Source organism: Podarcis bocagei, assembly GCF_964188305.1.
Source record: "Podarcis bocagei genome assembly, chromosome: 6".
NCBI lineage: Eukaryota > Metazoa > Chordata > Lepidosauria > Squamata > Lacertidae > Podarcis > Podarcis bocagei.
In genome coordinates, this window is record NC_138130.1 from 84,150,825 (window position 1) to 84,178,240 (window position 27,416).

Here is a 27,416-nt window from a genome sequence, read left to right on the forward strand (position 1 = left end):
AGAGAAGACTACTTAGGATCTCAGTGTAGCACCCTAATTCTTCTTACTGGACTACCACATTTGTGTTTGGGTGCGAATGTCTCAGCACACTACTACAGAACACAGTGATAATCGTCAAGGCTGGCAAGTGAGCAAGACAGTTCCTGATGATGATGGACAGAGACATGGTCAAAGCAGCATGTGAAGGCAAAAAACCAAAGTCAGTGGCCGAGGGAAGGTGCACTGGTGGGCACCTCAGTGAGTACACAGGGAGCTAGGTTAATCTTTGTTAAGAAGGCAAGTTGCTTAGCAAAAGAGCAGCAGGAGAAAGTACTAGAGGTTTATAGCTCCTGGTGAAGTATCATTGGCTCACATAGTCACCTGATGCAATGCAGAATCAGCAGCGCTTTGCCTGGGTGTGGCAGACAGCAGGCGTAATATGTCTGGTGTTCTTCCTTCCAGGCAGCTGTCCTGACAATGGTCAAGGGTACAGTTTACATGCCATTTCGTTTCTGGAAAGCTGCCTTTACTGGTGCAGAGAGTACTGTGCTTGAGTTGGGTTGCCAGTGTTCTCAGGTTTATAATGGTGTTCCAGCTGTGCTGCAGAAAAAAAACACTGGTATGAAGATTGAATGTTGTTCTTTTTGCATGCATTATTTGTGTATGAAATGCGGAGGATGGGAGGAATTTGACATAGCGCTATGGCGATAATTCTGACTGCTCAAGCATTTCAACTTGCCAGACAGAACGATCTCACCTCTCTTTCCCCATGCACTCTTTCTGGAGTTTCCCCCCTGACCTCCCACAAATGCAGGAGGGTGGGGGCAACCCCACTGCTACTGGAAGTCATTGTGCTGGCTTCCATTCATTGTCAATTCAGCCCAGCCTTTAAAGGAAGAAAGCTGTTGAAAGGCTAGGAAGGGAGGTGGGAGATACTTGAAAAGCAGAGGCTGGTCGGTTGAGCAGTTTGAGTTTGAGGAGGTGTGTTATTGGCAGTACAGCTTCTAGCAGAATAGGAAACATCTGGGTTTAAGTTAGACAGGATACTAAGTGTGGTATCTCCTTTGTGTCTGATTCATTTCCTATACTCTAGACTGGTATTTTCCTGCTCTGTCTTCATTATTAAGCAGCATTTAATAAGTTATTTTATATCCCAGTAGCCTTCAAAACAACTCTGAGGAACTTAAGTAGACCGTGTATGGAAATTGGGGAAGTTGTTTTGAAATTGAGAACTTGTTTCTACCACTATTACTACTACTACTACTACTACTACTAATCTTATTATTTATGTCCTCCCATCTGACTGGGTTGCCCCAGCCACACTGGGCAGCTTCCAACAAAATATTTAAACACAAAGAACCTCAAACATTAAAAACCTCCCTGTACAGAGCTGCCTTCAGATGTCTTCTAAAAGTCAGATAGATGTTTGTTCAAGAAGCACAATACTTTTGCAATACAAATAGCATGTGGACTACAAAATGACTCAAAGTTGTATGATCCATCTTGTCTCAAGTCAATAAGTTGGTTTGTAAACCAGCTGAATTGGCAGTGTGGTGGTCAGATCCTTACACAAACAAGCTGCATTTGAGTATGAAATTTTAAGGGGAAATAAAAGTGGAATAGGTCCCTAGTATGTTTGCATACTGGGCAGGGAACAAAAACATTTCAGTACATAATAAAAGAGTGTGATTTAACTTGATATTGCTGAAGGGAAGACATTTAAAATGGTCACTTCTAGATAATTTGGAATGCTCTTAGTTCATTCCTAGAAATAAGCAGCCAGCCAATCTCTTGAATTCCCAAAATAAACCTTTAAGCCTGTCAGAAATTATTCACTATCAAATATTTGTGTGTAGAGTCCAGATGATTCAGGGTGGGTAAAAAGATGCCAAGACTTTCAGAACAGTGCCATTGGCCTGAATTCAGGTTCAGTTGGAACAGATCAAAAGATGTAGGGCATAATCCACTGGAAAACATATCCTGCACAAAATACAAATCCCACTAAAATTTATTGGGAGCACAAATTTGGGAGTCAGTATCCAAATGTAATAGCCTAAGTCTAGGGAGAGAATGCTTGACCAGTTCCTTGTAAACAGACATTCTCCATGCATACAACTTCTGAATAGATTAAAAACTCACAAAATGCAGTGCGCGCGTATGCTTGTGTATGAGAGATATTGTTGGCAAGAACAATGCACACAGTCTTTGTGAAGGGTAGGCTTGTATTCCTTATGGTAGCACTTCGCCAGTTTTGTGCCTCAGACATTGTAGGTTGTACAGGGTGTAATCACTTCTGTTGGAAGTGGCATTAGTTTTCGGAACAGCTCTTGCAGTTCATAGCAAAGATGCATGTTTGTTTGTTTGTTTGTTTGTTTGTTTTTCTCTATAAAAATTCCTACCTATATTTGAATATGACTTGTAATTTGTAGATATTTTTGATGATGGTTAAAGAATTGCTGCAAGTGTTTTTGGGTACATTATTAATAATCAGCTTTTTGTACCTGTTGGCATATTTCTACATGAGGAATTTATACCTTGCAATATCTTAATGGCCTTATGATTATTTACTATTATTCATTACATTTATATAGGTGCTTATCAGTAGCCCCTGACTTACAACAACACAGTATTTCAAAAAACAATTTAATAGCTTAAACCAGTGTTTACCAAACTTGGGTCTCCAGCTGTTTTTGGACAGAAACTCCCATTGTCCCTAGCTAGCAGGACCAGTGGGAAACACTGGTTTAAATCAACAATAAAATACAGCAAAAAAGTCCTTGCCACAGGCAGCTTAAACCAGTTTACAGCCCAGATTTAAAACATGATTAAAAAGCTCTTTACGTCATGCCAGAAAGATTGCATAGGAGGCATCAGTCTAGCCTTTCTGGATATTCTGTACCAAAAAGCAACTCTGTGTAGCCGCTTGCCTTGATGAAGCACCTGGAACAAGGGATGAAGAGGATCCTAAGGTTCTGGTAGACTGTTTCTTCAAAATCCACTTCTGTGTAACTTGCAGATCCTAGTTCATGTCCCACCTTTTGGAGCAATGCAAAAGAAATTTGCTCCATCATTCTGACATACTGGTACGTACAAAGTAACATACAAGATAACTAATAACCCTAGTTTAGTTATTTATTTTATCCCATGATCAGATAAAATTGTTCTTTGTATATTTTGGAAGTTCAATGCTATTGTCTTGCTTTTATACATTTTCACCCACTCCCTTTGTTTATTTATAAACATGGTGTTTGAATGTGCCTTTTATCTAATCCAACTTGTTCTCACTCATTCTTATTGAGAACCTTTTGATCAAAATTTAGGACCCTTTATTCTACAGCTAACATGATTTGAAACATGGTTTGATCTTTTTATACAGAAGGAGAAACTCTTCTATTACAGACACCCTAGTTTAGTGGTGATAGTTTTTTTATTTTGAGAAGAAACCCACCCACCCCTCAAATGATTTAGCTAATGTGTAATTCTGTTGCATCTTTCCTTTCCCTCCACAATGTAAAGCATGAATTACTCCCAATTATGAGCAGACCAATTTAGTGCATTCAAAATAAATTGTCCAGCAGCACCTTAGAGACCAGCTAAGTTTGTTGGTATCTGAAGAAGTATAAAGAAGTGTGCATGCACACGAAAGCTTATATCAAGAACAAACTTCGTCTCTAAGGTGCTACTGGACAATTTTTAAATATATTTTGACTACGTCAGACCAACACAACTACCTACCTGAATTGAGTGCATTCAGTTTGTTGATGATGATAGGATGTTGTGCTTGGTAAATACAGGGTGAGTCCTTTAAAAGAGGCCCCGTGGATACAGAGTACACATGTTCCATGGGGCCTCTTTTAAAAGACACACCCTGTACAGTATAAGATTACATTTTACAGGAGCAAATTTTTAGCTATTCAGTGGCTTTGAATTAGGCTGTGTTGAAGCCATAGAAGTATATTCACTAGAAATGTTTGTATGCATTTACTCTGCATTTATATGTAAGCATTGTCCATCCAATTACCTGTTCATTGTTCCTTGCTGCTCTCAAAACCAATGCTGATAGGTGATGCTTGTCTGTGGGGCTTGGCTTAACAAATTGGTGAATAGGCTTCTTTTGTAAGTAAAGGCTTACTTGCAGGACAAGCATAGGTAACTTGCAGTGATAGAATGTAGATACCAATTAGGTACAGTATTTGAGTTTAATAAAGTGTACTAAATTGATTCCCGAGTGCTGCCAGTGGTCACTATTCCATATGAGATTAAATTTATTTTTAGTATGTTGAATCTGCTACTGGATGTATGTAATCCTGCTAGGCTAAATAAAAATAGACCAAGACCATGCCAGCAATAGTAACTGAAGTCCATTTTAAAACTGCATTGTTGGCTTTATTTTGGTTAATGAACCTCTACCTGGTAACCTGTGCTACAATCAGGGCTGGCGAAAGGACCTGAATCTGGGCTTAATTGCATAGCCAAGAAAGGGAAAGGGTTGTGGTGCAGGCACAAGGCTGATTCATATCTCAGCATATTACTGCCAGATACAATCATCTGAACTGGACCATGGAGTATGAAAGAAATGGCAATTGCCCAAGAGCACAGTACGTGTGTGACTCACCTGGTTTTGACAGGTTTAGCCCTCTGTCAACTGAAGCTTTTGGCTCCGTTACTGACACACTGACACTCTTTCAGTGGTTGTCTGCATTACTTGAGCTTCATTTTCTTGAAGGAATAGTGAAATGAATAAAATTGAAGAATTTGTGTTTTTTGCATTCATTTGTCACAGCTACTGCTTTCCCCCACAAGAACTGAAATGAGCATAGCTTTTGTGATCAAACCATTTCCTAACTAAATAGATACAACAATTTATGTGAAAGGAATTGTGCTCATTTGCTGAACACGCGCACTGATTTCCCCCCTCTTAAGTTCTTGTACGTGCTTTGGAAAATGGCAAAATGAATTTTCTCCAGGATTACATTAAAATTAGATGATCTTTGTTCAGGTTTTATTAATATTGGTTCTAAAAGACTACAGGTAGACTCACTCTAGTTTTTTCTGTTTCCCCCCCTAGTTACAATAACCTCAACTGGCGAAAAAGGTAAGAATGTTTCTTCACATATATTTCTTTGCATAGAGTGCATATATTCATTTGCCTTGGTAAAAAGATGACCTTTTGTTTGAGTTTTAGAATTCCATTTATGTATTTTTATTAAGAATGACACAAATTTGCCCTACTCTTGTGTTCCTGCAGTTATGCATGTATGTGCTTCCTTGCTTATCTCTTCTTTTAGTTTCCCTCTTATAGTTGCTGCCTATAATTATAATTCTTCTCTCTTGTGGTTGCTGCCTATAATTATAATCCTATCATCCTTGGAATTAGCACAGAGAGAAAATAAAGTGATGTAACTAGGACACATTTAAAAAAATGGGTGGTATCGGTAATGGATTTTCCATAGAGAAAAATGGCCAGGTCTGCATCGGTTTAGCATGCTAGACATGCATTTGGAAAGTTGTGAGAAGTTGATCAACAAAAAAGTTCCCAGGGAGAGTTTACCTGGCAGTTTAGGAGCCTCACATTGGGCTATTCATAAGCTGAAGTACTGCATCCTGAGAACTGCTGTTGCTGCCACCTGTCAGGGTTAGGATTCATTCCTTTTCCCAAGAGAGTGTGTTGGAAGCTGCTGGGAATTGCTCTCACATTATTTCTGCATGAGAAATTTGGGCTGGATTGTGGGGAGAGAATGCTTGTAGAGTACAGTGGTACCTTGGTTCTCAAACTGAATCCGTTCCGGAAGTCAGTTCCAAAAGCAAAGCATTCCAAAACCAAGGCATGCTTTCCCATAAAAAGTGCTAAACTTAATCCATTCTGGAAGTCTGTTTGACTTTCGAAATGTTGGAAAACCAAGGCGCAGCTTCTGATTGGTGCAGGCGCCCCAGAAACAATAGCCGACAACCATATCAGACGTTCCACTTCCGAAAAACGTTTGAAAACCGGAAGACTTACTTCTGGGTTTTTGGCGTTTTGAGAACCAAGGCGTTTAAATACCAAGACATTTGAGAACCAAGGTACCACTGTATAGAATTTAGGAAAGGTTGCCAGTCTCCAGAAAGCTTTTCTTTACTGAAAAGACTATTTGCCTTGATGGTTGAACAGTGGTATGAAGCAACTGTCATTCTCTTTATTTTACTTTCTAGTATGTTAATCTTTCTGCTGTTACTGCGGTTGGAAGAATTCCATTTGACTTCAAACACATTTCTCGAGATTGTGTAGCTACCATAGACATAACACATTCTCTACCAGTTTAAATGTGGCTTCATGCAAAGAGAATGATTCATGTTATTATGTAGCTGCTTAGTTTTTTGTATTCTATATTATAACTCAAGCACTGCTAGGAAGATTCCTCCACCACCCCCAATGTATTTCTTGTCAATAAGAAATTCGGTTTGGCACGAATAAATTTTTACTCTGAAAGTGCGGCCCAGAGAAAGAAAAACATTTGAGAACCACTGTATTATTGCAGTTCCATAGGGAGGGAATAGCTGCTTAATCAATTTAAACCTGTGGGATGCGTATTTCCTGATTTTGCATTTCAGATTTTATCTTGAGATGCTTGTTTGAAGGATTGCCAAAGTGAGTGTCTGTCTGTGGGAAACCTAATTCATGTATATTCTGATCTATATTGCTAGGTTAGCTTTCTTATTACCCAGTCAGCTGAATTTTTCCATTTGGCATTTGTTTTCCTCCTCCTTGTGAAGCCTGTCCTTGGTCTCACTGTTCAGTGTTCTTTTGTTGGTAACCACACTAGTTTGATTATTTAGTTTCTTCCTCTTTCTTGATACTGTATCTGAATCTGTAGGAAAACACTTATGGTAGAACTTTCTCTTATTCTGTGGTACACCTATAAAGTAGGATGCTTAATTTAGAAGAAGAAGCGGGGGAAAGCAACAGAATTATGGTTCTGCTTGTGCTAAGTCATAAGAGCCACAATGAAAAGGTCCCAGTAATAGTCTCACAGTTCCTTTCTGAGGAAAATAAAATCACTAAAGCAAGATGCTGTATAGAAACTGCTAGTAAATCAAGATTAGTATTGAATGCATGCAGTTCCTCAGTTAAATTAATGCATTATGACTGCAATCAAACAATAATTGCCTGACATTATTTGGATTTTTGTGAATTGTTTGGATATAGACCCTTCAATAATAAAGTCCTACTTATAATTCCTGGAATTAAGAACTATTCAAACTCCAAACTTAGAAAACCTCAAGCTTGGTTACTTTTCTACTTAAAATAATAATAATTTTACACATTCATATTTCCCCTCTGGATAATATCTGCAAGGATATATTCCAGAAAGACTACATATAAATATTTTAAACACTTAAGAATTAAATTAAATAATATTCTTGGCAGAGTTTTAAGGTTTCATATAACTTTCTATAAGAAAGACTGTCACAGGAAAATCTAGCATGTGCACGATGTCTTTGGAGCAGATGGAATCCCCTAATGTTTCTGGGATTGGACTGAAGCTTAATTGTATATCTTCTTAAACTTCTATCCTTTATCAGACTGTGAAAGTAGGTCAATAATTTCTCCTTTGGTGTGAGAATATGACAGAAGTAACATTAAATATTCAACACCATGCAGCAGTTTTCCCCACCCCATCAGTTAGTTATACAAAGTGCTTTCTTTCACCATTCTTAAGATTCTTCTGTAGATGCTTGGTAGAATTGGTAGTATAGCAGCAACTGGATTTAAGATGCAATAGCAGGCCTGCTAATTAGTATTTTGTTATCTTCTTAATGTAGCTTAAATATACCTATTTAGAAAATCAGGTTGGATTAGGCCACTGGAGGAACGTATGGGCCAAAAAGCGGTTGCACTTGGCAGTCTTGTAAATCGGTTGGGAACAGCTACCAATTGCTTCTTAATCCATAGTGTGTTAGCCTGATAGCACTAGCTAAGGAGGAATTGCTTCTGGGTGAATGAGAAGGCTGCTGCAGGAGAGATGGAGCTCCCCAGTCATTTTCGTAGGCTAGTAGCTTTGAAGACTTATTTACAAGACTGTTAGAAATGTGAGCTACCAATTTACTACATTGATGTGAACCTCTGGTGTGACAGCCCTTTAGATCAGTGTTTCCCAACCTTGGGCCTCCAGCTGTTTTTGGACTACAACTCCCATCATCCCTACTTCTGAAGTCTAACATCGGCTGGTGGGCCCCCCTGTTGGCATCTCTATTTTCCTGGATTGACTCAACGGGTCTACTTCCAGATGGCTGGACAGAGGCAATAGTTATTCCAATCTATAAAAAAGGACCTTTGCCAGACCCGGCGAGCTATAGACCAATCAGCCTTCTGCCCATACCCAGCAAACTATATGCTAAACATCTTTACATTAAGCTAACCAGCTGGCTGGAAACTGAAGCTATTTTAGCAGAAGAGCAGGCGGGTTTCAGGCAAGGCAGATCCACCATGGACCATTGCTTCACCCTAGCCTACCTAATTGACAAATATGCCAAAAAATCCCGTGGGGTGCTATACGCAGCCTTTATCGATCTAAAGGCTGCCTTCGATTCAATTCCACGTGCAAGACTCTGGGACAAATTGAGCGCATCAAGTATAGATAAAAGACTATTATTTTTGATCAGCTGTTTATATAAAGACACGGTGTTGCATGTAAGAACTTCGTTAAATGGCCATCTTATAGGACCAGTTCCTGTCAGCAAGGGGGTCAAGCAAGGTTGCATCCTGGCCCCAGTTCTATTCAACTTTTACATCAATGATATGGTTAACTGTTTGTCATCTCCGGACTTCCATGCCCCCAAACTGGCTGACAAACCAATATCCGTGCTTTTGTATGCTGATGATGCGATACTCCTATCTCGAACAAGAATAGGCTTAAATAGGCTCATAGGTGAATTTTCAGCATACTGTAGGAGAGAGCAACTGGTAATAAACTATCAGAAAACCAAAATCATGGTTTTTGGAAGGAAATGCAGACAGTATAGCTGGAGGATGGATAACCAGACAATCGAACAGGTTAAAGCCTTTAAATATCTGGGTATCGTCTTCCAGTCGACCGGGTCCTGGGATGTCCATCAAAAATATGCCAAAGAAAAAGCAGCTCAAAGTATTAAGATGCTGTCGCGCTTCTTTTACACGAAGGGGGGCAGATATATTCCAGCAGCCCTTGAAGTCTTTCAGGCAAAACCTCTGGCGCAGTTACTGTATGGGGCACAAATCTGGACGGGGAACCACTGCTCAAGTCTTGAAACTGTACAGTCTAAATTCCTAAGGCAGATATTCGGTGTCCCCTCCTGTGTCCCAAACGCAGCTTTACGACTCGAGGCCTGCCTCCCATCTGTAGAAACTCAGACCTGGCAAAGAACACTCAACTATTGGCTTCGCCTTAATCTAAATCCACCCGGTCTACTGCCTCTAGTAATGCAAGACCCTCATAATAGCATGTGGTTCAAAACTGTGCATCAAAAACTCCTTACATGCGGTCTGCATTCGCAATCCCTACTATCAATCGGCCTTATTAAAGCAAAGAGCCTAATAGGCCAGCGCCTGAAAGACATTGAACGGCAAAACAACCTGACTATCTTAAAGAAAATGTGTCCATGGTATACTTACTTTCCCCCTGCCCACTTTGATTTCCCAGCTTCATATTTGTCTAAATTAACCATCCCAAAATACAGACGCGCCTTTACATTGGCTAGATGGGATGTTCTTCCTTCTGCCGTACTCGAAGGTCGTTACCAAAAGACTCCATTTGAAAAACGACTCTGCCCATGTAGAGATGGTAACACGGAAACAGTGTCCCACGTCCTCCTATCCTGCCCCCTTTATAAAGACCTAAGGAATGAGATTATTACTCCACTCATTCTCCCCAACCCCGGCCGTCCACAAGACATTATACTGTTCTTTCTCTTTTCTGATACGGACAGTCAGACAACAGAGAAGGTCGCAAGGTACATCGAGAGAGCTGTGAAATTGAGGGCCACCATTTGAGTGACAGACGTGTTCATCTGACGGACCTCTTTTTGTTTGTTTTTATCCCCTTTTATGTTTATTTTATTTTATTTTTAATTCTTGTATAGCTGTGGCCTGTTGGCTTTGCTAATAAAGTTCTGATTCTGATCCCATCATCCCTAGCTAGCAAGACCAGTGGTCAGGGATGATGGGAATTGTAGTTCAAAAACAGCTGGAGGCTCAAGGTTGGGAAACACTGCTTTAGATAGCCATCTTCAAGTATCTCAAGGGCTTTCACATGGATAATGGAGCAACCTTGTTTTCTCCTGATCCAGAGGCTAGGACCTGAACCAGTGGCTTCAAGTTACAAGAAAGGGGATTCTGACTACACATCAGAAATAACTTTCTGACAGTAAGAGTTGTTCGACAGTGGAGCAGGCTCCTGCAAGAGGGGATGGACTCTTCTTCCTTGGAGGTTCTTAAGCAGAGGTTGGATGGCCATCTGTCAAGTATGATCTAGTTGAGATTCCTGCATTGCTGGGGATTGGACTAGATGACCCTTGGGATCTCTTCCCACTCTACAGTTCTAGGATTCTATGATCTGCCTGTTCTGGTGCACAGGTGTGTTTGTGTGTGTGCTATGTCTGTACAATGCAATAGGTTTCATGTCACTGTAATCCCACTTTGAATTGAGATTAGGTGAGGAATACATGTTAGGAAGAATAATTGATACTTAAGGCACTAAACAACTCTTCCCCAGATAATGACTTGATAGCACCAATTTTCACAGCATTTTTAGAAGAAAATATTTGTTCTTTAAAAAGTGTATAATAATAGCAGTATCAAAATGTTGGTTTACAATTATATAGTGCTCTAGTGCTACCTAGAAGGGTCTTTTAAAAATGATATACCATTCTTAAATATGACATTTTTAATATTTTAGAAAACAGCACACAATTTAGCAGATATCTTCTTTGTTGTGTCTTATGCCAAGGTGCATTGGTATACAAAATAACTATGCACTCAAAATAAAGATTTCTATTTGCCTCTCTTTCTTTTGCCCTTTATACATGTATGAGAACTCTGGAAGAGACTCTATATAACTGTTTTACTATGCTGTATTTATAATGCTTAACCTCAGTGACAGATATTTTACCTGTTTTCATTATTTGAATATGAAGCAGCCCTTAACTCAGAGGCTCAATTTAGTCACCAAGCCAAACTGGTTGGCACTTAATACCAGTAGTACAACCTGTCCCAAGGTTTCAGCTTCCAAACAGTCAGGCAAACCATGGTTTAGAGCTGCTTTTCTGTTTTTGTTTTGTTCTGCATCTGCTCAGCAGATGTATATTTAGGTGCAGTAGCCTCTGAATACCTACATCAGTGACTTCTGATTCTGGTTTGTTAGCCACTTGCAAACCATGACTTATCAGTGGGGACATCATGCCAAACCATAGTTTAGCTTCAATAAACCATCATTTGGTTTGAAGTCTGAATTGAGTTGTATGTTAGAGAAAGGGCCATGGATTCTGTTACTGTATTTTGAGATGATAGATTTTGGCTTTGCTTTAACATGCTTATACTGAATTCTTACAGCATCCTAAAGCAGGTGATTAAAAAAGAAATAGAATCATATTACTGTACGATTGAAATTTAAATGTGTTTAAAATCTGGGTTAAGTTAAACCAAAATAATTGTTTTTATCCACATTAGTAGAATTCCTCCCAACACTGATTCTATAGGGTTTTTTTCTCTTCAGAGCTCGCCAAGATAGCACAATCATCTCTTCAAAGTTATTTTGCTGTTATTATGAAGAAAAACCATTGCATTTTTGTTTTGTTACTTCAGCTGTATTCACTAAAACCTTATTTGTATTTTTTTTATTGCAGTTGTCTACCTTGTGGTTTTCCATCTGTCGTTTGTCATGTTTGTGTGGTCCTATTGGAAGACTATTTTTACATCTCCTGCCTCTCCTTCTAATGAGGTAAACGTTAACTTTGGCAAAATGTTGCCTTTCTTACAACAGAATTGTTTTTGCTACTGATGTATGATGTGGCTTGCTTTTTTCATTTCCATTCAGTAAGTAACCCTGTTCTGTTGTGAATGAAATTCTTAAGAATATTTTCTATGATTAACACATCATTGATGCCAACTTCACATTTCATTAATTTGGACATTAATTGTTCACGTTTCCATATGCTGTAATCCAATAATGTGGCATTCAAGTAGGAGATGTTGTTAATCAGTTTCTTAATCTAATATTTTGAAATGGATATGAATTAGTTCACTGTATGTGTATCTCTGTAAGCATCCTTATTTTAACAATATCCCATTGTGCTCAGTGACAAGTCTCATACTTGTTTAGGAATTCTTTTAATTGTGGGTAGACTCCAAGCAATACGCAAGCGCAATATGGAAGAGCACTGTCAGCAGGGAGCCACCAGTGTTGTACTGAGCAATGTGTCATATTTACCAATCCATACATCTCAACAAAGAAGATGATGAGAAAAGTAATGCAGTTGTAGACTTATGGTCACATTCTCGTAAAACACTATTGAAATCTATTTGGCCTAAGTAAATTAAGCATGACTCTTCCTAAAATCATGGGTATTGTCTAAACTAAGTAGTGCTTGGAGCAGAACCATTGAAGTCAGTGGACTTAAACTACTTAAGTCAGTCTTCTCTATTGTAGACGTGTGCTGCTTTTCTATGAAACGTTGGCCTAAAGCATATTTTTACAGCTGAAAACATTTCAGTAGAAAAAAATTTGCTGTAAGTGCCCCAGAATTAAGGATATCTGTTGGCCAGATAAACTATATTTTCTGTAAGTTTTTTTTTTAAAAAAGGTCTCTCCTGTGTAGGTAACCTAAATATTGTGACCCATGCAAATTACAAAGATGTTACCATTTGTTTGGCTACTCTGCACTGCACTGCATCTGTTAGGCCTAGTGCAGATAATGTATTTCTGATCTCCTAACCATGGTTTCCCTGTGTTCTTACCCAGCTAAATCCTTCAGTTTTATTTATTTATTTATTAAGATATTTTAGACATTGGTCACAGTTCCCACAGTGAAGGAGTTTTGGTCTCTTTTGTGGCCAAGTCTGTTATACCAAGTCTGTTATCGCACATAGTTGAGATTTCGTTATATGGAGGAAGCTGAGGTTGCCAGGGAGCATGTGTGTCAATTCCTAACAAGACTGGGTCAATTGACCAGTTAGCTAAGCTTTCATTAAGAGGAATATGTAGCAAAACCTCTTACTTGGGACAAGGCATCTCCAGTCCCATTACTTGCACACTCGCTATGTAAAGGACCAGGGCTGTCCATATAAAACATATTAATTACATCTGGCCACAATTGCTTTGAGTTACCTCCTCCAATACTGTATGTATTCTTGGGTAGCAATAAAGAGGTACCGATCTAACTGATAGAAAAATGCATTCTTGTAGATTTAAATAATAGGAAATCTGTGTTTAAAGAGCACGCTCCCTGCATAGAGCATCTCTCTTTATTCATAAATTATGGTGGATTTATCTCCAAGTTGATGGTGTCCAGCTTGCTCTTTCAAATACCTAATGCAAATATAAAAGAGTATTATTTTAGTTTATTAAAACAACCATTCTTACATAGTGGGGAAGCCTGTACTACAAAAAGCATTGACTGCAGGTTGTGCTGACCTGCAATGCCACATTTTGTAAAAGAAAAGAACAATTGGTTTTGTCTGACACCCCGGAAAGAAACAGGAGAACAAAGGGGTGCTGGTTTCCCCCCCAGATTAATTGGAAAATATTCTGCGCCTTGCTTGAAATCCTTCTAGGGTTTTTTGTTTGCTTTTTGCGAGCTCATGTTATTTCAAATGTATGTAGATATTGTTGGGGAAGAAGATGCTGTGGCCCTCTTAGCACCTAAAGATGATATAAATGGAGCATTGCTTCAAGAATTTCTTGAATCAGTCAGTGTTCTGGTGGTGGTGGTGGTTTTACAAGTGTTTTAAAGTATCCTGGTTTCTTATCGACATAAACAGCTTGTCTGAGCTTCATCTTTTAAAAGCTTCTTTGCAACACCCTTGCTCTTGACTAGCTGCCAGAATATTTACATGATGTTCTTCTTACTTGGGGCAGACATGCCCTGCAAAGTAAATTATTATCAACTGAGCAAGTCCCTTAGACATTCTGGATGTACAATTACTTTACAGCTATTAGTGTCTTCCTGGGTACATTTTATTCTGTTATGTCCTGACAAGGACATTTAAATGGCCCCTTCTCCAGGGCTTTAACAGTAAACCGACTCAACAAAAATAAGCTGGAAGTATGAAATTTCACCTGCTAAATTTATGTGTATCACACTGATGTTAAAGACCATGGGGCAGGGCCAGAAACAAAGCAGCCTTAGTAATATGGAGGGGGGCACATCTTGGGGATGGACCAGAGGCTGAAACTGGTGTAGAATGCAGCAGCTATGTTGCTTCTGGGAGCAAACTTCCTCCAGCCTGCAGCACGTTGCTTGCGGGATTTGCACTAGCTACCAATCTGTTACTAGGTCAAGTTCAAGGTGTTGGAACCAACATATAAGGCCCCATACGTCTCAGGACAATGTTACTTGAAAGACAGCCTTATCCAGGCATAGGCAAACTCCGGCCCTCCAGGTGGTTGGGACTACAATTCCCATCATCCCTAGCTAGCAGGACCAGTGGTCAGAGATGATGGGAATTGTAGTCCCAACCATCTGGAGGGCTGGAGTTTGCCTATGCCTGGATATACCCCGCCCATCTTGCTGGGTTTTCCAGTAGATCCCTGAAGTCTACAGGAAGGTTTCTCCTGCAAGTACCAAAGATTTCAAAATTCCACTCCATGGTAACTTGGAGTAGAGGTATTAATACAGCCGTTCCTGTTCTGTTGAATAGCATTCCTGTCAAGATTCTATAGGTGCCCACTATCCACTTTCTGAAAACAATGGAAGATATTTTTCTTCCAACAGGCTTTCCCAGCTGAGTAAATGGGTCTTTGCAATGAGTGCCAATTTTGTATTGCTTTAGTTTTGTTTTAAATGTATCTGCTGGGGTTTTTTGTGTTTTTAACTGGTTTTTGTTTTGTTTTTTGTTTTGCTATTTTGATTGTACACTGCATTGAGACAGTTGTGGAGACTTTAATCAGTGAATTAATAATGATGCTGATGAAGACCAGTTTATAATCTGGTTCTCAGAGTTGTTAAACACATTATGGAACAGTGCATAACGATAACTTTGGGTCTTGAGGTCGTGGTGGCCATGGTCCTTGGAGTCCCAAGACATGCTCCTCCTTGGATTGTGGTGAATAGTTTAATATCAACACCTGTGAAAAAAGGGAAATTCTATGTTCTTTCCTGCACCCTTTCTCCACATCTGCTCTTGAGGCTTACGGGAACTCCAAGAACAGATACGTTGCAGGGAGAGGGGAGTGAAAGGAAGTTCTGTTGCACAAATGGAAGTCCTTGCACTAACTGAACATGTTAACGGAATACAGTCCAGAATCCCAAGTCACAGCTGATGTAAAAAGAAGTGTTTCTTCCTAATTTGTGAGGATGGGAAAGAAGGAAGGAATCATCTTGGAGGATGCATACCGAAGGTGCATTAGTCATGGCAGACCCAACATCCTGTTTTCTTTAGCCCTGCCCCCCCCCTTAAGAAGAAACAAGAAGCAGTCTGTTTGATTCCATTCAGCCTATTGAACTCACAGACCTGGGCAGCAGGCAGCAGCACATATTCACAGAGAGCATCCTACTTTATAACCGGGGGGGGGGGGGGAGTAATTGTTAGCCACTTAAAGAAGCATCCATATAGCACATTTGGTTTGGCAGCCATACTTGTGTTCAGTTCAGTTCTTTTCTCTTAGTTTTTTATCTTGCAGGGGAGGGGTTGCCAGGCAAACATGTACCTTGAAATGCAGGCTTATTTAGTTCGTACCTGCACCCTGAGAATCATAGAAATTGGAGAGTTGGAAGGGACAAGACCCTGATGCTTTTTCACAGTGATCTAAAAGTTCCTTGTTACACATGAGTAACACTTTCCAAAATAAAACATTTTGAAATTGATTTGTAAAGAATAGCTATGGATTTGCTTTCTCCTGCCCATTTCTGCTTTGAATTGCTAACAGAAATCCTTAAAACAAATTGATGTATAGTCTTGCTGCTCTTATGTGGCATTAAAAAAACCATAGTTCTGTTGTCTTTTTTCAGTTCTGTTTGTCCAAATCAGATAAGGAACAATATGAAAAAGAAGAGAGACCAGAATCCCAACAAGAAATCCTCAGAAGAGCTGCTAAAGACCTCCCAGTCTATACTACAACAACCTCAAGAGGTTAGCCAGCAAAGAATCCTAGCACTGTATAAACTCCTTAATGATGCTATCAAGTTTGACTGGATTGGGGCCATTCAGCAGGCATGATCCTTAGGCTTACATGTTTCCTCCCTTACTTCCGGATTCTTGGCAAACAATAGTTTGCCATATCATTTGAACCTGGCAAACCAGGGTTGGAGAGCATGGTTTGAATGATGTTTGCACCCTTGATTCATAGGCAAACCATAGTTCCCTTGATTTGGATAAACAGTTAACCTTTGGTTTTCTGAGAATCTGCAAGTAAGGAAAGTAACTGGCATGCATAAGTGGAAGAGGGGGAGAGGGAATTCACAATGGTGAGGTTCATACCTGTTAGTTCTTCTAATGAAACCATGGTTTAGCATTGTGTTTCAACTAATTCACCGTGGTGAACCTTCTAGTTCTTCAAATTGGTTTTAGCCTGTTTTATCTATTAACCAAGAGGCAGACAGGTTTTCTAAAGTAAAACCAGCTCTGGAATTGAACTTTGCATGGAGACGAAGCTGCTTGGGGAGAATTTAAAATACAGATATGTGCATCTGTAGCAGGAGAATAAAGATAGCAGCTGCACTCATGCAATCAAAATTTGGCTTAATAAGCTAGGATGTGTACAACCTCTGTGCTCCCACTTCACTCCTGCTATCACATGAGTGGGAAAACAAACCTTTTAACCATAGCTTCCCATTACGTGCAAACCAGGAACTATGGTTCATTTCTTCCAAACAAGGCAGGATCTGGAAGCCAACTTTAAACAGTGGGTTAAGCCATATTTTAATTCTGCAGACCAGACCATGAGCACATAAGAAGCACCATGTGGTTCAGCCATTGGTACATCCAGCCCAGCATCCATTTCCCACAGTGGTCAACCAGGTGCCTGTGGGAAACCAGGAAGCAGGACCTGAGTGCAAGAGCACCCTTGTGTCATTGTGTCCATATGCTCAGCTTTCTTCTCCTGTCAAGATTCTATAGGTGCCCACTATCCACTTTCTGAAAACAGTGGAAGATATTTTTCTTCCAACAGGCTTTCCCAGCTGAGTAAATGGGTCTTTGCAATGAGTGTCAACTTTGTATTGCTTTAGTTTTGTTTTAAATGTATCTGCTGGGTTTTTTAGTGTTTTGTTTTTTTGTTTGCTATTTTGATTGTACACTGCATTGAGACAGTTGTGGAGACTTTAATCAGTGAATTAATAACGGTGCTGATGAAGACCAGTTTATAATCTGGTTCTCAGAGTAGTTAAACACATTACGGAACAGTGCATAAGGAGAACTTTGGGTCTTGAGGTTGTGGTGGCCATGGTCCTTGGAGTCCCAAGACATGCTCCTCCTTGGATTGTGGTGAAGGGTTTGATATCAACACCTGTGAAAAAGGGGAATTCTATGTTCTTTTCTGCACCCTTTCTCCACATCTGCTCTGGAGGCTTAGGGGAACTCCTAGAATAGACATGTTGCAGGGAGAGCGGAGTGAGAGGAAGTTCTGTTGCACAAATGGAAGTCCTTGCACTAACTGAACACGTGGCCAACCAAGTGCCTGTGGGAAACGAGCAAGAGCACCCTTGTGTCATTGTGTCCATATGCTCAGACTAATGTTTAGATTACATTTATGTTTAGCTCATCACTTGTCCAAATGTGTCTCTTGCATTCTAGTTCTCGTCATGATAGCTTTCTTCAACCTCTGCCATATGTCAGCTACCGATCACCTTTACAGTACACTGTGTATTTTGCTAAAGCAGACTTGGCAGAATCCTGTTTTGAGGTCTAGATTACCTCTGACCTTTGGATTGCTAAACTACAGCTTCATATTTAACACCTTGATTTTAATGTTTAATACAGCCATAAGATACTGCGATAGATGCCAGCTCATCAAGCCTGATCGATGCCACCACTGTTCTGCCTGTGACCTGTAAGTACTTGGGTATACTTAGCCACGGGGTAGGATAGACTTCGTCCGATTTATGCCTCTTAGTGTTGTCAGTATCAAGCACATGTTCACACCTGAAACTACTTTGTTGTTTTTCCAGGTACAGGATGGTTCTCCACAAAAATAAGTTTCACCAGGGAGTTCCTGGGTTTATACCTCATTGTCTTAAACACTATGCTTCTCTGCCTTCACTTTTGCATTCCTGTGTTCTGTTTGCACTTTTGCTGTTGTCTGTACTGCAGTGACCTGCTGGAAGATATTTGCTTGTAGTCATACGCTTTAGATTTAGAACATGCTATGAAAATTAGATATGTACATATGCACGTATGTTTCACTTCAAGGGTGAAAAATTAGTTTGGGAGAGATTTTTATTGGGGAAATGACCCCTTCAGCTATTTTTTCATTCAGGCGTCCTTGGCTGCTTGTCAGAAAGAGGGGGAGTGGGAGAGGATAACAAACTTTTAAAATAAAAAGTTAAAATCTAAAAAGGAAGGAAGAGGAAGACCTACACAACATCTTGCGTGGCTCTGTAGTGGGTGGGAATTTTGGCAACTGCGATGTTTGCCTGGATGTTGAAATGCTTTAACAGGCTTTGAAAGCTAGAGATTAGATACTAGGCGTATGCACAGGCTCCAGGCCTTGCATTGTATCTGATCTGCTTCTGAAACACTCTGTATTTTCTCTGTTTTGATCTGCGTTTCAGGTTCTCTGCCACTCTGTATACAATTAAGCTTTGCGTTTTCCCCATTCACTATAATGGATAAGCTAACAACAACGATAACATTCCCCTCTTTTGGCCAAAATAACTCACAGACACAGAAGCCCCTCTGGATAGATTAAGCCTGCCAAACTGCAGACAAATACATTCAGAGGCTTGTGGAGGAGAATTAAAAGGGATGGATTTTTCTCCATAATCCCTGTTGGGTTTGTCTCTTCCTTACCTTAAAATATTTAATCAAAATAAATAATTAAGAGGTGGTATATTTTTAGAAGCATGGCAGCTTTGCACCAGTCTTTTTTTCTCATTGTTGTTTGTGTCCTCTGATAGCCTTTACAGATCTCTGATGGGCCTCATGATACAAGCTGTCGAGAAACCTCTTTGCAGGGTTCTGAAGAGCTCCGGGCTTTTGTTAAAGCAGAGGAACATAGGATTTTCAAAACAAAACAAAACTCAATGAAGCTTTTACTTTTCAAAAAAAATTCCAGTTGTTGTGCTTTAACCAAAAAAAATAATCCATAGCCTCACTTCTTGCAAAGCCTGTGGGCCACCCTAGAGAAACACAGAGGTAGAGAAACATTGCTATATGGCACGGGGGGGGGGGGGAGAAAAAGAGTGGCAGTGTGACCCAGAGCTTTGTGGGAACCTACTCTAACTCAGAGGATATAATGCCCTCGGCCTCGGTCCAGTATATCTGAAGGAGCGTCTCCATCCCCATCGTTCTAGCCGGACACTGAGGTCCAGCACCGAGGGCCTTCTGGCGGTTCCCTCACTGCGAGAAGCCAAGTTACAGGGAACCAGGCAGAGGGCCTTCTCGGTAGTGGCACCAGCCCTGTGGAACGCCCTCCCACCAGATGTCATAGAGAACAACAACTACCAGACTTTTAGAAGACATCTGAAGGCAGCCTTGTTTAGGGAAGCTTTTAATGTTTGATGTATTACAGTATTTTAATATTTTTTGGTAAGCCGCCCAGAGTGGCTGGGGAAGCCCAGCCAGATGGGCGGGGTATTAATAATAATAATAATAATAATAATAATAATAATAATAATAATAATAATAATTAATAATGACGACATCATACCTTGACTGAGATGAGGAGGAGGCTGAATAACTAATTCAGCTTTTTATTTAACCAGTGCGCACCTCAGTTAGACATTCTTATTTGGAAAATCCATATTTGTACTGTTTTGCCATCATTAACTTTATTGGAAATGTCTTTCTTTTTTCCTTAGGTGTGTACTGAAAATGGACCATCATTGTCCTTGGTATGCTTCTCCCCCCCTCCCCTTGTGTTCTTAAGTTTTGTCTGTGCAGAGAGAAATAAGTAAACTACTTCTTGCTGGCTGTGCTGCAGGATGAACCAGGAAGGGGGGAAACTAGGAGTGACTACCTCCTCAGGGGAAATTTTGATGCTACATTTGTAGGAGTTGGTCTACTGGCAAAGTCTAAATGTATATTGGGTTTGATTGATTTTTATAACAGAATGAAAATGAAAATGAAATGAAAAACGAAATGAAAAATGAAAGCCTAAGGCTGCAGTCATATTCTGTTAAAATTAATGGGAAGTTTTATATTGGGAGAGGATTGTACCATAAAAAGCATTAATATTATTACGTAGTGACAGTTTCTACTTAATGGTTTTAATACTTCCCTTTAGAAGGATTAGAGTTTTAAAATAAAATCAGGTTTAGAGCAAAAAAGGATCATTAGAATGAAAGAGACAATTTGTGAATAAATGGAAACAACTGGACAAAAATACAAATTGTATTCATGTTTGCATAGTTAATAAGCAACATTTCAGTCATTTTTAATTGATTAAGGGATGGTTTTTAAAAATCAATTTCAAGTGTTATGCATTGTAAAAGAGAGCAAACTCTCCTGACCTAAAGGGAAACCTTTTACTTTAGGCATTTAAGTTACTTCCAGAAAACAGTTTGCCTAATTCTGCTTGCAATGGCAAACCTAAAAGATAGACCCTTTTACTGCCTGCCATTCTTCCAGGTTTATTTAGCAGTTTCTCTTTTCTTTTCTAGGGTGAATAACTGCGTGGGATTTTCAAACTACAAGTTTTTCCTCCTGTTTTTATTTTATTCCCTCCTGTATTGTCTTTTTGTTGCCTCTACAGTGCTGCAGTATTTCATAAAGTTTTGGACAGTAAGTGGTTTTTTTAAAAAAAAATCATATCTTAGATATTTTATCTGTCTATTTAGCTGTCTGTCTCTGTGTGTTTAAACATCATGCATTTATTGTTGACATACCACATATAACCATCATCAGTTTGAAGCGGCTGAAGGAATAAAAACCTACCGATAGTTAATCTAAATTTATTTATTTAATAATGTGTGTTTTTTCAGATTCACTAGAGCTGGAAAACTCTGGGACAGTTTTTGCTCTGCATGTTTTAAGAGACCACATGTTCATATGACATTTATTAGCTCGGGAAATGTCAACATTGCCCTCATCTAATTCCAAAATAATGTTCTTCACTACTCTGATTGAGTAGCATTATTTACTTCATATTAAATCACTACCTGAAAATACAATATTATGAAGGCTGTAGACCACTGAGGTTTGTGCCACAAGAAGCCAAAAATGCCTCATGTTGCCAATGGCTGTGGACTTGCACCGTTGTGCTTCTGAAGAACATGGAATATAAGAGAGCTTCTTATTTAATGAGATAACTTCTTACATTAAAGAAGTCAGTTTTGATTTCAGGAAACAGTTTGTGTGTGCATGTATCACAAGTAGAAAAGGGAAATCTTTGACCGGCTCAGAGTAAATTCTCTCTCTTAATATTCCATGAGATCTTCTCTTGTGAGGATAAAGACACTCTTCTGAAGGTTGATTAAGCATAGAGAAATATGGGCCTTATAGAATCATAGAATTGTAGAGTTGGAAGGGACCCTGAGAGTTGTTTAGTCCAATGCCCTGCCATGCATGAATCCTGCCCACAGCCTCAAACCACCAGCCTTCTGGTTAACAGCCAGACGCACTGATCCACTGTGCCACAAAAGGCTTTATTTAGCCATGCAAAGGAGATTGTTAGCCGTTTTGAGACTCCTTAGGGTAGTGATAAAGTGGGATATTAAGTCCAAACTCCTCCTCCTCCTCCTCCTCCTCTTCTTCCTTGTTTCCCATTACATCTGATTTGGGAAACTGTGGTTATCAGTTTCAGAACAGGCCAGGATCTTAGATCAACTTTAAATGGTGGTTTAAGATCCTAACTTTTTTCTAATTTGAAAACCACCGTTTCTAGGTTTGAAGATAATGGGGGAAACGGTGGTTAACTGGAGGCTTATTGCAACCTCCTGAGAAGGAAACAGTGGTGTGCATGCATGCAAGACTCACTCGTATTTCTTTAAGCTGAGCTAAATACATCTGAACTGAGATAGACTTGGCAAACGCCATCCTGTGAGCTTTCTGCCTGAAACATGGGAAGCTACTTTATATCAAATCCAACCACTGGTTCATCAAGCTCAGTATCGTCTACACCAGTGATGGCCAAACTTGGCCTCCAGCTGTTTAGGGACTACAATTCCCATCATCCCTGACCACTGTTAGCAAGGGATGATGGGAGTTGTAGTCCCAAAAAAAGCTGGAGGGCCAAGTTTGGCCATCACTGGTCTACACTGACTAGCAGTGGGTCTCCAGGGTTTTAGATAGGAGTCTCTCCCAGGCCTGCCTGACAATGATAAGGACTGTACTTGGAACCTTCAACATTCACAGCAGATGTCCTGTGCGTCCTCACCCAGTGCTTTAAACGTGATGGGATGCATCCAAAATCCTGTGCTTGGCACCACATACACTTTCTGGGTTTACCAATTATCTATTATAGAATCATAATTGTAGAGCTGGAAGGGACCCCGTGGGTCAGCTGGTCCAACCCCCCCGCCCCCAATGCAGGAATCTCAGCTAAAGCATCCATGAGAGATGGCCATCCAACATCTGCTTAAAAACATTCAAGGAAGAAGAGTCCACAACCTCTCATGGGAGACAGCTCTTGCTGTCAGAATGTTTTCCCTGATACTGTATTTAGTCTGAATCTCCTTTCTTGTAACTTTAAGCCATTGGTTTGAGTCCTGCCCTCCAGAGCAGGAGAAAACCCGCTTGTTCCTTCTTCCATGTGACAGCCCTTGAGATATCTGAAGATGGCTATCATATCACCCCTCAGTCTTCTCTTTTCCAGGTTAAACATACCCACAGCTACTGTTTTCAGTAACTGTAGTGAAAGTTACCAAAAGATATTAGAAAAAGAATTATATATAGCAATACATACGGTACAAATAAGGAGACAAGTGTCTCTGGGCAGTTATTGGTAATAGGCAGATAGAATCGTAATGTTATTTCATGTGATAATGTAATATCAGTCAGTGGCTCTGAGATACTGGAACTGGTTAATCTAAATATGTGTTTAATTAATAATAATAATAATATTTATACCCTGCCCATCTGACTGGGTTTTCCCAGCCACTCTGGGTGGCTCCCAACAGAATATTAAAAACACAATACAACATCAAACATTAAAAATTTTCCTAAACACATTCTGTTCCTGGTCTCTCTCTCTCTCTCTGTGCGTGTGTGTGACTCCCATTATTTTTTCAAGAGACTACTAGATATTCTTGATTTCCTCCGTTTTCCAGATATGTGAGTTTTAGCTCACTAACATTTTGAAAGGAAACATGCTGCTTTCATTTTTAACATTTTTGAAGATACTTCTCCATCAGTTCTTATAAAGATACATTTTAAAGCAGTGGTTTCCAACTGGCATAACTTACCCGGGGAGTCGATGGCACATGCCTGCCAACTGTCTGGGGCATCCTGTTTTGGGGCGGCCATGCTGCGCCCCAAAACACACAAGATTGCAGCACCCAAAAATCACACGATTTTGGGTGCCGTGCTCTTGCACAGGTGCATGGCCCAGAAAACATGCATCCCAGTTTTACGCTGGGACATGTTGGAGGGTATGGTGGCACCATTCACATAACCAAAACTACCACACAGATGTCAACATTTTCAAAAACATGGGGTCTGCAGTACTTAGCTAATTGGGAACCACTGCTCTAAAGCATAGGGAGATCTGTGGCTTTTTAAAGATCCATTGAGAATGGTTTAAGCTATGATTTTAGAATTAAAGTGATATACGTAAGCAAAATGATAGGTATCTTGCCTGTACCCAAACCCACTTTTAGTTACATAAAAAGAACTAAGCATCATACAATAAATTGAAGAGAGTCTCCAAATAACTCATTCTGTAATTCTGTAATAGTGGCAAGGACACTGCTTTCAAAATGCTCTGATTTGTAGCTGGGTAACAAATTTCCAAACCTCACATCACTATGAACATTAGCTTCCAAGAGTCTTCTTGGATCTATATAAAACCAATTGGCTTCAAGGCTGAACTTCCAATGTGGAAAATTAGAGAGAGCAATGTGTTAATCTTAATTTTAATGGTGTGCCTTGAGTCCACACCATTAAAATAAATTACCTTTTACTTCAATCTCATTGTGCAAACACAAGCTCACCTTTACATGTTCATCCACTGAATGTAGACTAAGGCCTCTTGCCATTGAATGCTGCACGCATAAGCCATTAATTTTCTAACAACGTTTTTACTGTTTCTGAACACCAGCCTTGAAGGGATAAAGCTATTTAATAAATTGTCTTTATTTGCACAAAGCTTTGCCGCAGGAAATCTGCTGAGAATTGTCCAAAGGTAAAATGCAATTTAAGCTGAAGTCTGTTCTGGTGTGCTCATTCATTTTTAATAATGAAACAAGATTATCATACTATTTTGTAATACTATCTGTATAATTATGTATTTTTAATTAATTGAAGCTTATTGTGGAGAGCCGAAGACGAAATTAGTACACTTAAATCCTGGTGGTAACTTAAATGGATGCTAATCTATGATGAGAGAATTTTACTTTTACCTTTCTATTTTAAAGGTCATCTTTTAGAAATAATTGGTTTTTCAAGCTATGTAGCTGCTGCAATTAAACTATTTATTGTTTCATGAGATTTTTGTAATCTGAGCATATGTGGAAAAACTTGAAACTGAATTAAAAATACACGAGACCTTTTCTCATGAAATGACACTTCTACTCAATGTAAAAACATCATTAAAAAACCCCCTGCACATTCCCTATAACTTTCACCTTCTTACAGAGGCTTACATTGTATGTGGTGTGTGTTGGTTCACATGATCATGTGGCTACTTACAAATAACAGTGTTCAGTTAACTTCATACTGAACGTCTAATTAAGTTCAGATGAGTGGGAGGAAGGCTCATCCTGCCCCCATTTCCGATTTTATAGTTGAATTTATAGTGTGTAGGCGTACTCTACATCTTCCCTCAGGCAGTTTAAGTTACGTATGTAAAGAAAAATACACGTAAACATTGTATAGGAAGTATAGCACCACTTAGAAATCATATGGACGCACAACAAAGGATGTTGAATGTGCTTTTACAGTGATACTCATGTACACTCTGCCACAAAATAATGGCAAGCCCTGTGACTTGCAGTTCTACATTGGTTTCATATAATTTAGGTTTCTAAAATGCTAAATATGCTCATAGTAATGTTCGGATATGATGATACTGGCTTTAGCTCAGAGAGGCAACTTTATAGAAGAGCAGCTGTTGAACAGAAATACTAATCCCACCCCCCCACCCCCCGTTTTCTTCTTCTTCCAGAATGAACTGCTGGACACGCGTGCAAAATTCCATGTTCTCTTCCTTTTCTTTGTGGCTGCCATGTTCTTCATCAGTATACTGTCACTTTTCAGCTATCACTGCTGGCTGGTTGGCAAAAACCGGTCAACAATAGGTTAGTAAACAATCTGCGGTATTGTTATCTATTCCAATTCCAAGAAACTCAATGTTATTCTACTTTCTCCTCACCGTTAATCCTGTGAGCTAGGTTAGTCTGAGCATGTGCTATTGGCTCAAGGTTGCTTAGTGTGTTTCATGGCTGTGCATACTCATAAGTAAGTTCTGTTAAGAATCCCTGGAGTTTAGGATTGTACCCCTCAATCAGCATATCGGTTTCAAGTGACTTACGGCGTTCCCTGCTACTGGCCCTTTTAACTTCTTGAAATGCTTCCTTTCCATCTTAGGTTGGCTGTTGTTAGATACAGGAGCTGGGTTTTTGTTGTTGTTGTTTAGTCGTGTCGACTCTTCGTGACCCCATGGACCAGAGCATGCCAGGCACTTGGTCAGACTCATGCTGGTAGCTTCGAGAACACTATCCAACCATCTCGTCCTCTGTCGTCCCCTTCTTGTGCCCTCAATCATTCCCAACATCAGGGTCTTTTCCAGGGAGTCTTCCCTTCTCATGAGGTGGCCAAAGTATTGGAGCCTCAGCTTCAGGATCTGTCCTTCCAGTGAGCACTCCGGTCTGATTTCCTTAAGAATGGAAAGGTTTGATCTTCTTGCAGTCCATGGGACTCTCAAGAGTCTCCTCCAGCACCATAATTCAAAAGCATCAATTCTTCTGCGATCAGCCTTCTTTATGGTCCAGCTCTCACTTCCAGGAGCTGGTTTAAACCATACCAAATGGAACATCTTTACTGAAAATGTCTGTTTAATTAGTTGCTTCCTACATTTGTTCCAGCCGCTGCTTTTGTTGAATTTGGTCTGTGTTTTTCTAGCTCATTTTTTAAGAGTGCAATTTTTAATGAAAACAACAACAACAAAAACTCTTTTATTTTGTAGACATTTTGCATTTTTGATACTTAATGGCTTTAAAGGGTTAGACAAATACATGGAGGGTAAGGCTGTCAGTGATTACTAGTCTTAATATATTACCTCCAGGCTCAGAGGAATTATGCCTCTGAATAGCAGTTGCTAGGGAGCACAAGTAGGAGACTGTTGTTGTGCTGAGGTCCTGGCTGGGCACTGTGAAAACAAGATGCTGGGTGGGCATTTGGCTTGATCCAGCAGGGCTCTTCATATATTCTTAAGAGATCTGTCCTCTTTCCCACGTCTGTTTACTTTTGTTTTCTGTGTGTGATACAGAAGCTTTCAGGGCACCTATGTTTCGAAATGGACCTGACAAAAATGGCTTCTCTCTCGGATGCAGTAAAAACTTGAGAGAGGTTTTTGGAGATGAGAAGAAGTACTGGTTGCTACCAATTTTTACAAGGTATTCTTATTTAAATTTTATTCTTCTACTTTTAAAAGTTATTAGAGTAAAATCTAGAGTTTGGTGATTTAGTGAAACTAGCAATACTGCTAAAATTGTAACTTGTATATTTCCTGAACAATGAACATACCTATGTCCTAACTAAATAATGTCTGCTAAGACCTAAACTGCATTATTTTAAAAATTATTTCTGTGCATAATGTAGCCTGGGAGGTTGCATGTTCAATCCTCTATATTGTGAGGTCCTTCTTCTGTACTGGGTATTTTAGACGAATTATTTAAAATATTCCGTATTTACATATACAGTGGTACCTTGGGATACGAATGGGATCCGT

General features: G+C 39.7%; 1 protein-coding gene across 2 annotated transcripts in view; it reads left to right on the top strand.

Moving 5' to 3' along the window:
• Positions 1 to 27,416, top strand: part of ZDHHC20 (zDHHC palmitoyltransferase 20) — a 45,209-nt gene that overhangs the window by 9,333 nt on the left and 8,460 nt on the right. The window contains exons 2-10 of one of the 2 annotated variants that reach the window (XM_081197995.1): positions 5,048 to 5,074; positions 11,839 to 11,933; positions 16,162 to 16,282; positions 18,131 to 18,200; positions 20,170 to 20,202; positions 20,971 to 21,091; positions 24,615 to 24,650; positions 25,632 to 25,764; positions 26,955 to 27,081. In XM_081197995.1, coding sequence (XP_081054121.1) covers positions 5,048 to 5,074; positions 11,839 to 11,933; positions 16,162 to 16,282; positions 18,131 to 18,200; positions 20,170 to 20,202; positions 20,971 to 21,091; positions 24,615 to 24,650; positions 25,632 to 25,764; positions 26,955 to 27,081 — 763 coding nt within the window. The remainder of the gene's footprint in view (positions 1 to 5,047; positions 5,075 to 11,838; positions 11,934 to 16,161; positions 16,283 to 18,130; positions 18,201 to 20,169; positions 20,203 to 20,970; positions 21,092 to 24,614; positions 24,651 to 25,631; positions 25,765 to 26,954; positions 27,082 to 27,416) is intronic. The other variant, XM_081197996.1, reaches the window with a different exon arrangement.